Source organism: Cnephaeus nilssonii (assembly GCF_951640355.1).
Source record: "Cnephaeus nilssonii genome assembly, chromosome: 19".
NCBI lineage: Eukaryota > Metazoa > Chordata > Mammalia > Chiroptera > Vespertilionidae > Cnephaeus > Cnephaeus nilssonii.
The window spans coordinates 31,621,631-31,635,655 of NC_137090.1; the positions used below are offsets into that span (position 1 = coordinate 31,621,631).

Below are 14,025 nucleotides of genomic sequence, written 5' to 3' on the forward strand. Positions count from 1 at the left end.
GTCCGATGAGTGTGGGGGCTGCTCGGATGGCGGGGAGAACAGGGATGGGGGTTCAGGGGGTTCGGACCCCCTCCCCCACCCCCAGGTTACCTTCCAGAGAAAGAGAAGGTATGCATGGACCTCGAAGGCAGACATTTCTAAGCAGATGGAGGGATGGAGAAGGAACAGCATCAAAGTCCCATGATGCACAGAGGAAGGTCACCCAGCCCCCAGTGTAACATCTGGTCACTTTGTCCAGAGGTGCTTTTGCCTTGTGGAAGCCTTGGGCGGTGGGTGGGGTCATTTATCCAAATCTCATTTCTAGGGGCCTGTCCTTGCCAGTACCATAGAGAGAGGTGCTTTGGAGGTTGGGGTAAGCCCAACAGATCGAGGAGATGGGGAACCAACGTTTGTGGGACCCTTACTCTGAGCCAGGGAGGTGCTTTCCATATATCATCTCACCTTCATCTAATCTTCACAACACCACGAGTTAGAAATTGTGGTGTTTCCACTGAGGAAACTGAGGCATGGAGAGGTTAAGGCATTCACCGAAGATGACACAGCTGGTAGGTGGCCAGTCCAGGACTCCGACTTCAGAATCTCCCCCTCATCAGACGTCAGGGGACCTAGAGATCAGACATGTATTGAGCACCTACTGACTATGTTCAAAAGATGGTGCTAAGTGCTGGAGCACAGATAAGAAGATGTTACTGCTGCGGCCAGCCACGAGCCAGTGACAAACACAGGCCCTTTCAGTGTATTGCTTATTTCCTCGCTTTCGGGAGAGTCGTAGGAATGATGAAACACGTGTGTCTTACAAGAAGCACACAGGAAGAGAGCAATGGCCGATGGCCACGGACACCTGCCCGCCGTGTTGGAGAGGCATCAGGGCCTGAGGAGGCGTGTGGCCGCCTGGAGGACCACACTCTAAGGAGGCAGCCGGGACTCGGCTCTGAGAGCCCAGTGCTGCCACAACTTCCTTTCTGTTTGTTTGCCTTTTTTTTTTTTTAAAGAGACACTAGAGGTCTGGATTTTTATGTGAAATCTCCCAATTCCCAAAAGTTGGCTTACCTTATTTTTAAATGGTATGTGGGACAAATCAAGTTTGAAGACTGGAACTGGCCTGCAGGTGCTGGCCCAGCGCTGGCTGCCCTCACACTCACCGGCCGTGTGACCAGCACGAGCCCCCACACCTCCCAGCACCCGTCTCCTCGTGGATACAGAAAGTGGGCTCTTGCCGAAACCGGTTTGGCTCAGTGGATAGAGCGTCGGCCTGCGGACTCAAGGGTCCCAGGTTTGATTCCGGTCAAGGGCATGTACCTTGGTTGCGGGCACATCCCCAGTAGGGGGTGTGCAAGAGGCAGCTGATCGATGTTTCTCTCTCATCGATGTTTCTAACTCTCTATCCCTCTCTCTTCCTCTCTGTAAAAAATCAATAAAATATATTTAAAAAAAAAAAAAAAAAGAAAGCAAGTGGGCTCTTGCTACCTGGCCTACTCGTGGTGAAGATGAGATAGATCATGGACTCTAGCAGTGGATTGTCTGCAACGTCTGAACCACGTGGGTGGCCCAGGATGCTCTCTAGATCCCGATGTGGATGCAGGTTCCCACCTCTCACCCCCATCCCACCAGTGAATAGTTTAAAAAGTCATTTCAGTGAGTGTCTAGGCTGGACAGCAGAACAGCACTGGGGAAGAGCCACCATCCTTCTCACCATCACCAAGTAGGAACTGAGTGCCACTCTCTCTCCCCGTGAGCACGTGGCTGGGCCGACACCCCGGGGGACTAGAGGGTCAGGGGAGGGTACAGAGGGCCTGGGTTCTGCATCTCCCCTGACCCCTCCTTTGTTGGGTGGGTTGGGCAGGCCTTCCATGGAGGAAGTGGCCTGGGATTTGCCCTATTTCTGCAACACCACAGCCATCACTGCCTGCAGCTGGGCCCGGCATGATGGCTGTCGCTGCCACAGGTGGGAAGAACTGGGATTTAAGTGGGGTGAGAACTCCTGAGCGATATGCCAAAAATAATAAAATCATCTTAAGTCGCACTACTAGAAGCACAGGGTCTAAAACAAGGGAAGCGAAAGCCCCACACTGTTATGTGTTGGTCAGATTCCTTGGGTACAGAGTCTAGTGCCGGGCATCACTGAGTGCCTACTATTGTCAGGGCCATGCCTGGTGCTTTCCATCTAGCCTCTCATTTCATAGCAGGCAAGTTACGTGAGCCAAGCCTTACCCCCATTTACAGGAGGAGAAGCTTGGGGTCACAAGGTGAAGTAACCTGCGCAGGGCCATCCAGCCAGCAAGGGAAGGAACAGCTTGGACCGGAAGCCACACCTGGCTGACTCAGTGTGTGCTCTTGCTGGAACACCTGGAGTCCTAGAAGATAATGGGCCATTCCACAGAAAATACCATTTCGTTCTGCGTTACAGTCTTCTCAGGAAGTCCCCGGGTACAAGAGAATGGACTCGTTGTTCCTTCCCGCTCAGCAGAGCAGCCTCCAGCTCCCATCCCCTGCCCCCCTCTGGAAGGGGCCTGGATATGACATCGTTGACAGGACCCAGAGCTGAGCTTGACACTCTGGGCTTTGCACTCCCCAGGCACAGAAAAGAGTGTTCAAAAATGAAACCGGGAGCCCTGGCCAGTTATTCAGTGGTTAGAGCATCGGCCTGTTCACCAAAGGATCCCAGGTTCGATTTCTGGTCAAGGGCACATACCTCAGTTGCAGGTCAATCCCCAGCCCTGGTAGGGGCACGTGCAGTTGGCAACCAATCAATGTGTCTCTCTCACATCAATGTTTCTCCCTCTCACCTCCTTTCCACTCTATCTAAAAGCAATGGGAGCCCTAGCCGGTTTGGCTCAGTGGATAGAGAGTCAGCCTGCAGAACTGAAGGGTCCCAGGTTCGATTCCGGTCAAGGGCATGTACCTTGGTTGCGGGCACATACCCAGTAGGGAGTGTGCAGGAGGCAGCTGATCGATGTTTCTATCTCTCTATCCCTCTCCCTTACTCTCTGTAAAAAATCAATAAAATATATTTTAAAAAAATAATAAAAGCAATGGGAAACTATCCTCAGGTGAAGATTTACAAAAAAAAAAAAAAAGGAAACCCGGAGCCCTGGTTTCAGCGTCAGTGGTTAGAGCGTCGCCTGTGGACCAGGGGCTGCAGGTTCGATTCCCGATCAAGGGCACATATCTCGGTTGCAGGTTCCCTGGCCCCAGTGGGGTCATGTGTGGGCAGCGGCCAATCAATGTGTCTCTCTCAGGTTGATGTTTCTCTCTCTCTCTCTCCCCGCTCCTTCCTCCCTTCCACTCTCTGAAAATCAATGGAAAAAATATTCTCCAGTGAGGATTTAAAAAAAAGAAGAAACCAGCAGTCTGGTCTGGCAGAGCCCCCCTCACACTTGCAGGCACAGAGCACAGAGCCACATTCCTTTGGCAAATGATATGGGCCGTGGAAGGAAGCCCATCCCATGAAAAGGCATCTGAGAACTGAGGCAGGGTCGTGCAGTGGTTAGCGTCACAAGTTGTCCTATTGCCTCGACAAATAGAATGTGGCGGGAATGGCGCTGCATGCCTTTTGAGGCTTGGTTATAGGTACAGAGTGGCTCCCATTCTCTTAGGCAGAGATGTGCTTTCCCCATCTAGTGCCCAAGTTCAGATCTGTGAGCCAGATCAATGCCATTGTGTGAAGCTACTAAGTTTTGTATCATTTTCTGCAGCAATAGATAAACCAGAATGCGGACGAGGTGAATCTGCCCTGTTGGTGTCAGCTCAGCAGGTCAGCAGCTGGTTGCTGGTTGCTGGTTGCTCAGGCGATCGCTTCAACCAGCACCAAAACCAAGGGAGGGGCTCGTGGGTGTGTGGGAGCACGCAGACCGTGAAGGGCTGCCAGGAGCTTGACCAAAGATGACAGATGTGCCTGGTCGGTGTGGCTCAGAGGTTGAGCGTTGACCTATGAACCAGGAGGTCATGGTTCTATTCTCGGTCAGGGCACATGCCTGGATTGTAGGCTTGATCCCCACTGTGGGGCATGTAGGAGGCAGCCAGTCAATGATTCTCTCTCATCATTGACATTTCTATCTCTCCCTCTCCCTTCCTCTCTGAAGTCAATAAAAATATTTAATAATAAAAGAAAAGATGACAGATGTGAACTCCTGGGCCTAGTGCCAGGCAGAGAGCAATCTGGTGTCAGGAAGCCCTGCTTGCTTTCCGGGGAGTGTTTACAGAGGACCAAGAGGGACTTTGTTCCCTGAAAGCATGGAGTAGGAGAGGAAGAAAGAAGGGGAGCAGCCGAGAGGGAGGGCATGGACTGGGGTCAGGGGCTACAGCCAAACCAGGTCTCATCTCCATCTGGCAAACACCACGGGCTGTAAGGCATCCAGTGTCCACCTTCCCAGCTGGTTTAGGAACTGAACCCACAGGGGGTTCACCAAGAAGCTTGACCTTTAAGGCCCTTCACTGCGTGGCAATGGGTTTGCATGGGCATAGTGTCTATAACATTCAGTGAACGGCTTAACACTGCTGTCTCCTTCCCCTCCCTCCATCACGCTTCCTCTAGACTCGGACAGCATTGCAGAGCCACGTGCATTTTGGGGATCTGGCTAAGGGGAAGTAGAATTGGGCATCTGTTTACTTTAAGTTTAGTGGGATATGTTTATGTGGTTCACAGCCGCTTACATGAATAATTCAGTCATGCTCAGCTTAGGAATGGCCTCCTGCCCACCATGCTGCCTCACCTGGGTCCAGGGACAAGACACAGGGCCAGAGAAGCATCACCCAGGGGCGTGTCCCACAGCGCCTGGTACCCAGAGTGCCTCGGTGGTGGAGAAGAAGCGGACCAGCAGAACGGCAGAATGATCTTTCTACTTTGTCCATAGAGAACGTGTCGAATCTTCATCACACGAAGAAGCAGCCAAACATGTTTATAGCACCGGGAAATTAATTAATAAAAGATTTATTTTCCTGGATTCTATGATATTCGGGATATTTGTCAACTGCTATGGTCCAAAATTTGTGTCCTCTTAAAATTCCCATGGCCCCCTTCACCCATTATAATCATGACACAAATGACGTAAGTTTGCTTTTAAAATAAATGCGGGGGGGGGGGGGGGTGGGGCGGTAGAAGAGGGTACGGGGTGGGGGGATAAATGGTGATGGAAGGAGACTTGACTTGGGGTGGTGAATGCACAATGCAGGATAGAGATGACGTATCACAGAATTTGACCTCTGAAACTTGAATAACTTTATTGACCAGTGTCACCCCAACAAGTTCAATAAAAAAGAAACATTCAGAAACGACATAGCTGACATTAATAAGCAAGGGCATTAAGAACAATTACTGTGTGAAGGACTCTACTACTGGCAGCTGCTATGGTCTGAATGTTAGTGTCTTTTCAACATTCCTGTGTTGAAACCCTATTGCCCAATGGGATGGGATTTGGAGGTGCCCTGTGGGAGGTGCTTAAGTCCTAAAGCTGGAGCCCTGGCCATGGGATTAGTGCTCTCTTAAAGAGATCTCACAGAGCTCCCTCGCCCCGTCCGCCGTGTGAGAAATCTGCAGCCCTGAAGAGGGCCCTCACCCAACCGTGCTGATGCCCTGATCTCAGATCCAGCCTCCACAGCTGTGGGAAATACATTTCTGTTGTTTATTAAAATAATAATAATAATAATAATGATAAATGCTTATTTAAAGGAAACTGGAAAGTAAGGCTAGGCCCAGGCTAGTCACACTGGGACTAAAGGCAGAGGCAGCTATGCATCTGGCTAACTGATACCACACTAATCCTTGAAGCGTTTGCTCCCTTGGGCTCCCGGAGAGGAGTGTGAGCAAACAGTGATGCTGAGTGTGCTGGATCCAAGGAGCTGCATGCCCTTCCCCTCCTGTTCCTGCCGTCTATGGAAGGGATACCACTGATCCTTCACACTCGACCCAAGGACCATGACCCTCTCTGAACCCCATCCTGGCCTCACCGCCCACAGGTAAGACATGTGAACACACAGCCGTGATTCCCGGGGCGCTCCCTCCCTGCCAGGCTTCGACTTCAGTGCCTCCCTCACAACCACCTTGTGACAAAGCTCGTGACTGGCTGGCTCCACCTCCCAGATGAGGAAACGGAGGCTTAGAGAATTAAAGCAGCTGACCTGGCTTCACCCCGCTGCTGTGCCCACTGCAAGCGGAAGGCACTTCCCTCTCAGCACATTAATGCGGTTAATAATAGGCATCACCACCGATCCCAATGACCTATGAAACTTTCGAGGGAAAGGACAACGTGGTCCCCAGAGCCACGCTCAGGGCGGGGCACCAGCAAGGGCTCGGGAAACGCCGTAAATGAGCTGCTAATCGGAGCTCCTAATCTGAGTTTCACTTCCCTCTCTCATTGGAATCCTCTGGGCTCAGAGGTGGACTCACAGGCCCTGGGCGGGGCTCTAGCCCCCTGTTCATCTATTTTAGTAAAGCACGGTATTCTTTTTCTGAAAGATGCCCCCAAATTTGTCATTTGGGTCCTCCCAAACCTACGTGGGGTGTTTGTTGGAAAGGCAGGTATCCTGCCCTGGCCGGCTTGGCTGAATGGATAGAGCATTAGCCTGCAGACTGAAAGGTCCCAGGTTAGATTCCGGTCAAGGGCACATGCCCGGGTTGTGGACTCAATCCCCAGTAGGGGGCGAGCAGGAGGCAGCCAATCAATGATTCTCTCATCATTGATGTTCCTATCTCTCTCTCCCTCTCCCTTCCTCTCTGAAATCAATAAAATTATATTTTAAAAAAGAGAGAAAAGAAAAGGCAGGTATCCAGCCTCACCCCCACTCCACCCAATCCCAGGCTCTGGGAGAGTCTTGGCTCCCCCAGGCTAGTAACACCTGCTGAATGTTTCTCTCCTGCCCCCAGGGCTGGGCATACTTGGGGCAGTGGCAGAGTCTGCACCCTCCGTTCTCCACCCCTCCACTTTCCATGAAAACGGTTGACTTCAGGAGATGTCCTGACCTCTGAATAGTTTCAACTCCTTCCCATCAGGCAGAGGCCTGAGCAGCCAGGCTCTGCGAAGGAGAACGGTGTGAGAAGGGCCTGCGGGCCGAACTAGGGAGAAGCCTGCCCCCCGCCCTCCACGGCCCTTCTCTGCCCCAGACAGATGAGCTGCTTCCAAGCCAAGCCTCCCCCCTCCTCCCCCATATTTCCAAAGGAGAGTTCAGTTTCGATTCCCGCTGGCTGAAGGGAGTGGCTCGGCAGCAGGCCCTGTGGGGAGGGTGAGATTGGGGTGCAGGTGGAGCTCTTTGCTGGGTTTCCCCGGGTCACTCCCAGGAGCCTGGGTGCCTGAGCCATGCCAGCCTTTGCCGAGAAGAGACTAAGAGAGTGTGAGAGCTAGGGAGGGACTTCACTGAGGCAGTGGAAACGTTTTGCTGATGGCGGGTGACCCTCACAAAGCAGGTTGATGCTCCCCTATCCCCCGAAAGTCCCAGGGCAGGGGAGCCAGCCTGGGAGACGATTCGTGGGCCTCACGTTGCGTGCTTTCTTCTCAGTGACACCCGGCGTCACTGTCTTCACTGGCCCTCGGCTGACACACAGCAGGCCTGGTTTTTTGCCTTTTTTTTTAGTTTGTTTTTTGTTTTTAAATACACACGGAGTTGAGTCCCTTGGGCCTGTCTGAAACTATTTTTTTTTTTTTAAGAAATGAAGGTGTGCTTTGCCTACGAGTGAAAAGCAGAGAACTTAAGTGTAGAGTGTGGTGAGTTTTGACAAGTGCCGACACCCAAGTAACCCTGGCTTTTATCAAGAAAGAGAACATAGCCCTGGCCGGCGGAGCTCAGCAGTTAGAGCATCGGGCCATGCACGGAAGGCTCTCAGGTTGGATTCCCAGTCAAGGGCATGTACCTGGGTTGTGGGTTTGCTCCCTGCCCCTGGTTGGGGCTGGTGCAGAGGCAACCAGTTGATGTGTCTCTCTCACATTAATGTTTCTCTCTCTCTCTCTTTCTCTCTCTCTTTCTCTTTCTCTCCCTCCCTCCCTTCCACTTTCTTTGAAAAGCAATGGAAAAATATCCTCAGGTGAGGATTTTTTAAAAAGACAAAGGAAAAAAAAATAGAAAGAGAACATTTCTGTCACCCCAGAGAGATCCCTCCGGCCCCTTCCCAGGCAACCCCTGCTCCTCCCAGGGGTAACCACTGTTTGATTTCTTTCCTCACAGATTACTTGTGCCTCTTCTAGAACCTCATGTAAATGGAAGCATTCTATGTGTATGTTGTGTGTCTGCCTTCTTTTTCTTAGTACAATATTTTTGAGACTTCTCTATATTGTGTTTACTGGTAGCTTTTACTACTATACTAGTGGCCCAGTGCATGAATTCGTGCACATTGAAATTGAATTAATTAGAAAAAACATTTTAATATTGCTATTTGCCCCCCACCACCACCAATCACTGTTCCCTCCCTCTGCCTGCTGGCACCTGCTTAGGCTGGTCTGGTGCTACCCATTTGCTAGCCTGCCCCCCCCCCGACTGGTCATTCTGCCGTTCGGTCAATTTGCATATTACCCTCTTATTATATAGGATAGTTTTCTATTACTGTATGGCTGTATTGTGTGTTCACACACAAGCCTTTGTGTGGACATATGACTTCATTCCCTTGGAGGAAATACCTAGAAGTGAAATGTCTAGGTCAGTGGTCGGCAAACCGCGGCTCGAGAGCCACATGCGGCTCTTTGGCCCAATGAGTGTTCTAACACCACTTCTTCAAAATAGACTCACCCAGGCCGAAAACCGACTTCTGCGCATGGGCCACGAAGTTTCAATCGCATTGTACGTGCGCACCCGCACGTGGTATTTTGCGGAAGAGCCACACTCAAGGGGCCAAAGAGCCGCATGTGGCTCGTGAGCCGCAGTTTGCCGACCACGGGTCTAGGTCATAGAGAAGGTACGTTTAACTGCAGGAGGAACTACCAGAACCATTGCCAATGCGATGTACATTGTGCACTGTCAGGACCAGCGTGCGAGCATTCCAGCTGCTCCATATTCCTGCGAACAAGGAGCACTGTCCGTCTTTATCCTTGTAGCTAGTTCAGCAGGTTGATGCGCAGGAGTTTTTACTTTGTGAAGTCCACTTTGTCTTTCCTTGTCTTTTATGGTTCCTTTTAGGTTCTGTTCAGGAAGGCCTAGCTTATCCTCAGGTTACAGATTGCCTCCTATTTCTTTCGCCCCTAAAAGCGTTACAGTTTTAGGTTTTACATTTACATCTATGATCCATTTCTAGTTTATTTTTTGTGTGTGGCATGAGGTATAGATCCAGGTTTCTTCTTTCCATACACACAGCTAACTTGTGTAACGCCATTTGCTGCTTTGAATTGCCTTTCCACATTGAATTGCTTTGGTGCCTCTGTTGAAAATCCATCGACCAAATAAGTGTGGGTCTATTTCGGGGCTTTCTATCCTGTCCGATCTATTTGTCTGTCTTTACAACAGCACCTTACTGTCCTGATTAGGCTAGTGTTGGGAAGGGGGCAATTCCCAGGTTCACCTCTTGGTTCTTATTTTGCTGGAGGAAATAGGATTGTTCCACAGGCTCGCAGCAAACACACGTCAGGGGTACATGCGGAGAAGGATTTGAGGTCTGGTGGCAAGATTTATTGGAGCAAAAGCAAAGGAAGGGCTAAGCCTTAGGCGATGTCTCGTCTACAACCAGATGGCTCAGCTCCAACGCACAGAAGTGCAGCCTCTGGGGCCACAGGCCCTCACTTGTCCCCACCAAGCCCGGAGGAGGGCCAGGACCCAGAGCTGCTGTGCCATCACCCCAGCATCCGTGGCTCCAGAGGCTTAGCACAGTCTCTGCTCCTGTCTGGCCCTTGATCTTCGCTGCACTTCTCTGTGTTAACATAAAAAAACCATTGAAACCTGTAAAGAATTTTTGTGAGTTTATCTGAGCCAAACTGTCCACATATGCCAGGAAGCAGAACCTCAATGAATTAAGATAATGCTCCGGAGAATGGCGGGTTACATCTGTATTTATATATTGCAATAAAAGGAAAGGGACATAGGTGGGTTACATGAAACCCATTGGCGATAGACTAGAGAGGTGGGAGAAAGCAAAGCGGGGAAACCCCTGGGATTGGATAAAAAGTAAAATGATAGACACATATTTAGGTGGTGCAGGAACAATTAACACGATAACAATGAAGGAATTTGTGGTGTCTGTCCTAGAGCCCAGGCACATTAGGTTGTGCCCCAAGGGGTCCAGGAAAAAAAAAGGAAGTTACACGTTATCTAGACATTTCAAGGGTATGGTATCATAGATGCAAAAAGACAGATAGGCTCAGTTAAGGTAAAGGTTGGCCTTGTCAGTGAAGATACCGGCCTAGGACGTAACTGCCCACCATAACTGCTTTTAGTTAAAGTTTAATTTCAGACCATCCTTTGTGGTTACTTTAGGCCTCTGAGCTTGCAAGGCTGCCATGTAGGCCTTCCCTGAGCTTGTCAGGTCAGCATGTGGCCCCTTTCGTCCACACCTTCCCGGGCTACTGAAGAGAGAGAGCTACGCCTCGGGCCTTTGTTATGCTTTGATGATACTGTATTTCCTTGGGTTTGGGAAGGGGTAAGGTTTCTTTCAAACTATCCTTGTGTCTAGAGACAGTCACACTGCAAACTAAGAGCAGCTGTCGGCATTGCCAGTGCCTGCCCTCTCTCCATCTAAACACGCTGGAGCCACACAGCTAGGCATCGTCTTCACTGGCTGACTCCAGACTCAGAGTGGGTGCACAGTCTTCTCCCAGCGTTAACCTGTGTTTCCACAGAAACGCCTTAGGAAACACCCGATAGCCTTAGCCATAGTCCTAGTTTTTGGAACCCAACTGCATACCTGCGCCCTAAACTGACCTATGGTCAGGACCAAGAGACGCGTTCCTTGGGATGGAGCAATCTACCTGCTTAACTTCTGAGACTTCCCCGGAAAGTTTCAAAGGCAGGACTGAAGGGGGGAAAAAAACTCCCACCCTCCAACTATGTGTTTTTGGCATATGTATTATTTAAACTGGTTATTCTTAAGACGTAGAAAGTTCAGGAAAATTTTTAAACCTCCTCTGCCCTCCAACTGCTTAAGAGAATTGGGATAGGGAGGAAGAGAGCTCTTACCAAAGACGGCCTCTATTTATACTAGAAAGACTTCTCTGCCTGGCATGGCAAACGTGGTTAATCAAACATTTGTTCTTCCCATCTCCCTGGGAATTGTCTTCCTTCCCTGGGAAGTCCCAGGACCTACCCTACCCCTGACCTTAGGGCAGCATATGAGCCTCAACTGTCTGACTGCCTGTGGGCCTCATATTCTTATGGAGCCCTTGTACATGCAAAATTGTATTTGTTTTTCTCCTGTTGATCTGTCTCACATCAATTTAATGATAAGGTAGAGGAAAAATGTTCCCTCTCTGACATGTCACTTCCATCCATCCACAAATCTTTTTTCAACTTACAAAACTGAAACCCTGTAGCTATTAACAACAAATCATTTCCCACTCCCTCCAGAGCCTGGAAACCACCAGTCTATTTCCTTTTCCATAAGTTTGACTGCGCCAGGGACCCCATAGGAGTGGAGCCATCCAGCATTTGTCTTTGTGTCTGGCTTATTTCACTTAGCATAGTGCCCTCCAGGCTCATCTGCGATGTAGCATGAGTCAGCACTTCTCTCCTTCTTGGAGAGCCCAGGTGGGTGAAGAGGGCAAAGCGAGTCAAGTCACAGCCGCAAAGCTGGTGAGAAGGGTGTCCTGCTGGGCATCGACCATCAGCACACAAACCAGTTTTACAATGTCACTGTGAGATCCTATCTACTGAAGATGTGGGCGTGCTGGACGTCAAATCAGATTCCTGGGTGCTGAGATGGGAAAGGTGCAGCTCCGTGTTCAGGATTTACGTGAGAGGCCATGTGAAGGCCTGGCGGTAAGGAAAATGTTTGGTGAGGTGACAGTGAACGCAAACCTTCGCATATACCTGCTGAGCAAGAAGTTCCCTGGCAAGTGAAGTGCCTGCGGAAATTCCATGGATTCTGTATCGCCTGGTTTAAGAAATGAATCTGTTCAGTAGTGGGCGTGACAGTACAGTAACACTTTCTGCATAAAAGTATGTATTTTATGTGATTAATTCCTAATAAATGAAGTGCACTACAGCTTCATGGTAAAGACCCTTGTACCCAGAGCCTTTAAGTGACGGAGGAACAACCTGAAAAGTAAACGTAGCCGCACCTCCACCTCTCACAGTTTATCTGAATGCGTATTTAAATTTATTTTTGTGATGCCATAAAAGAAGTATCTGGTTTTCAAATATGTTCTTCATTGATTTCAGAGAGGAAGGGAGAGGGAGATAGAAACATCAAGGTCACTGGTGTGGGAGTATCTACTTACCTGTTCCAGAGTCCCACCCTCGCCCTTTCCCCTACCATGTCAACATTCCCTTTCTCTAGACCCACCTCCTCTTGCTCCTGGCTCCTCCCCATTGAATAAGTGCCCAATAGCTTTGGTTTCTGTTTCATAGTGAAGTCCTCTCCGGGCAGAGAACTGCCTGGCTGTGTGAGGAGCAGCCGTGACCACAGACGTGGTGGAGAGATGGCCTCCAGCAGCGTCCAGGCTCCCTTCGTGAACCCAGTGAGTTCCCAGGCAGTGGGCACAGGCGATGCTGCAGGGCTGACTGGCTGCCTTGCCAGGGAAGCCGCTCTGGGTCTCCTAGGAAACCAGACTGGGGTGGCAGAGGTGCATGGGGGGCTGACATGCCCGATGGGGCAATCCTGACACAACCTCTGCCCCAGGTCCATCTCACCTGCCTCTCAGGACCCAGGGATGAAAATCACCCTCATTGGTGCATTGCACAGATGGTACTGAGCTCCCTCTGGGCGCCTGTCCTGTCCTGGGTGCTGAGGGGAAGGAGGGCACTGGTCAGCACTGGAAGAGTGGGGCTTTGTTGGGATGAAAGGGGAAGTCAGCAGGGCTTCGGGGAGCCCAGCAGCCAGGCCTGGGCACTGACTTAGGAGATGGCCTCCCTGGGTTCAGCCGTTTCCTAGCTAGGTGACCTCAGGCGAGCTGCTTTTCCCTGTCTGGGCCTCAGTTTCCACATCTGTAAAATAGGGATAATCCTTGAGCCGCCTCCCAGGATTGGGGTAAGGATGGAGGTAGCATATCTAGGGCGTTTGAACGGTGCCTGGCACGAGGTGGGGGCTCTAGAAGTGTTGAGCATGATTAGGAGTCTGGGGCAGCAGGGAAGACCTCCTGAGGGGTGTCTGCTTCCTGGGGGTGAGCTATCAAGGGCAGGTCCAGGGTGTGTGCAGAGCGGCCCTCAGGGGAGTGAGGGAGGAGGGGTGCCCTGCAGTGTGGGATGCAAAGGGCTGCCTTTCCCACCATTTGGCCTCATGTGTGGGCCCTGTCTGGGTGGCCGTGTTTAAACCCTCTGAGCTGTATTATCCCCACGCCATCCATGAGAACCTGAGGCTCAGAGACGATGAGGCCACTTACCAGATGTCCCAGATGGTGGAGAAGGAGGTGCCTTGATTTACCCAGGAGGGAGGTGCCCACAGGAGAGCAGTAATGGGGGAGGCAGGCAGGTGGCAGCCCAGGCCCAGGAGGTCACTGAGCCCCGGCCCGGCCCGTGGAAGCCTCTCCCAGCCTCGGCAAGCAGTTTCCCGAGGGCCGGGAGGTGGATGACAGGGCCCGTCCTGGGTGGGGCTGGGGTAGGCGGTGGGCGGCAGCACAGCCTGAGGGGGAAGCGGCCTGGGCCTCACACTCCAACCGCCTCGGCAGGGGCCCTGGCATGGCCCTGGGCTCACCTTGAAAGGGCTCTGGGGATGGAGCTGCAGAAAGTGGGCCAGACCCCGTGGGTGCCTCAGTGTGTGTGGGGAGGAGGGGGTACGGGGGCGAGGCTCTGGGTCAGAAGTTGTCACCTTAGGCTCATTGTCTGTAAGATGGGGGATCCCAGACTTCCTTCTAGGCCCTGACACTTTCTTATCATGGTGACTGGTTTGTACTTTTCTGTCCTTGGGTTCAAAAGCTACTAGTGATTATACAAATCAGAGGGAAGCCCGCAGGGGCAGCAAAG

The 14,025-nt window shown here is 51.2% G+C and overlaps 1 protein-coding gene across 2 annotated transcripts in view; it reads left to right on the forward strand.

The window, feature by feature from the left end:
- The first annotated feature begins 7,787 nt into the window (after positions 1–7,787).
- The window catches only part of LOC307115284 (galectin-9B-like), a 15,810-nt gene continuing 9,572 nt past the window's right edge, over positions 7,788–14,025 (forward strand). For both annotated transcript variants that reach the window (XM_079798454.1, XM_079798455.1), the window contains exons 1-2: positions 7,788–7,816; positions 12,475–12,584. In XM_079798454.1, coding sequence (XP_079654580.1) covers positions 7,798–7,816; positions 12,475–12,584 — 129 coding nt within the window. In that variant the 5' untranslated portion in view covers positions 7,788–7,797. The remainder of the gene's footprint in view (positions 7,817–12,474; positions 12,585–14,025) is intronic.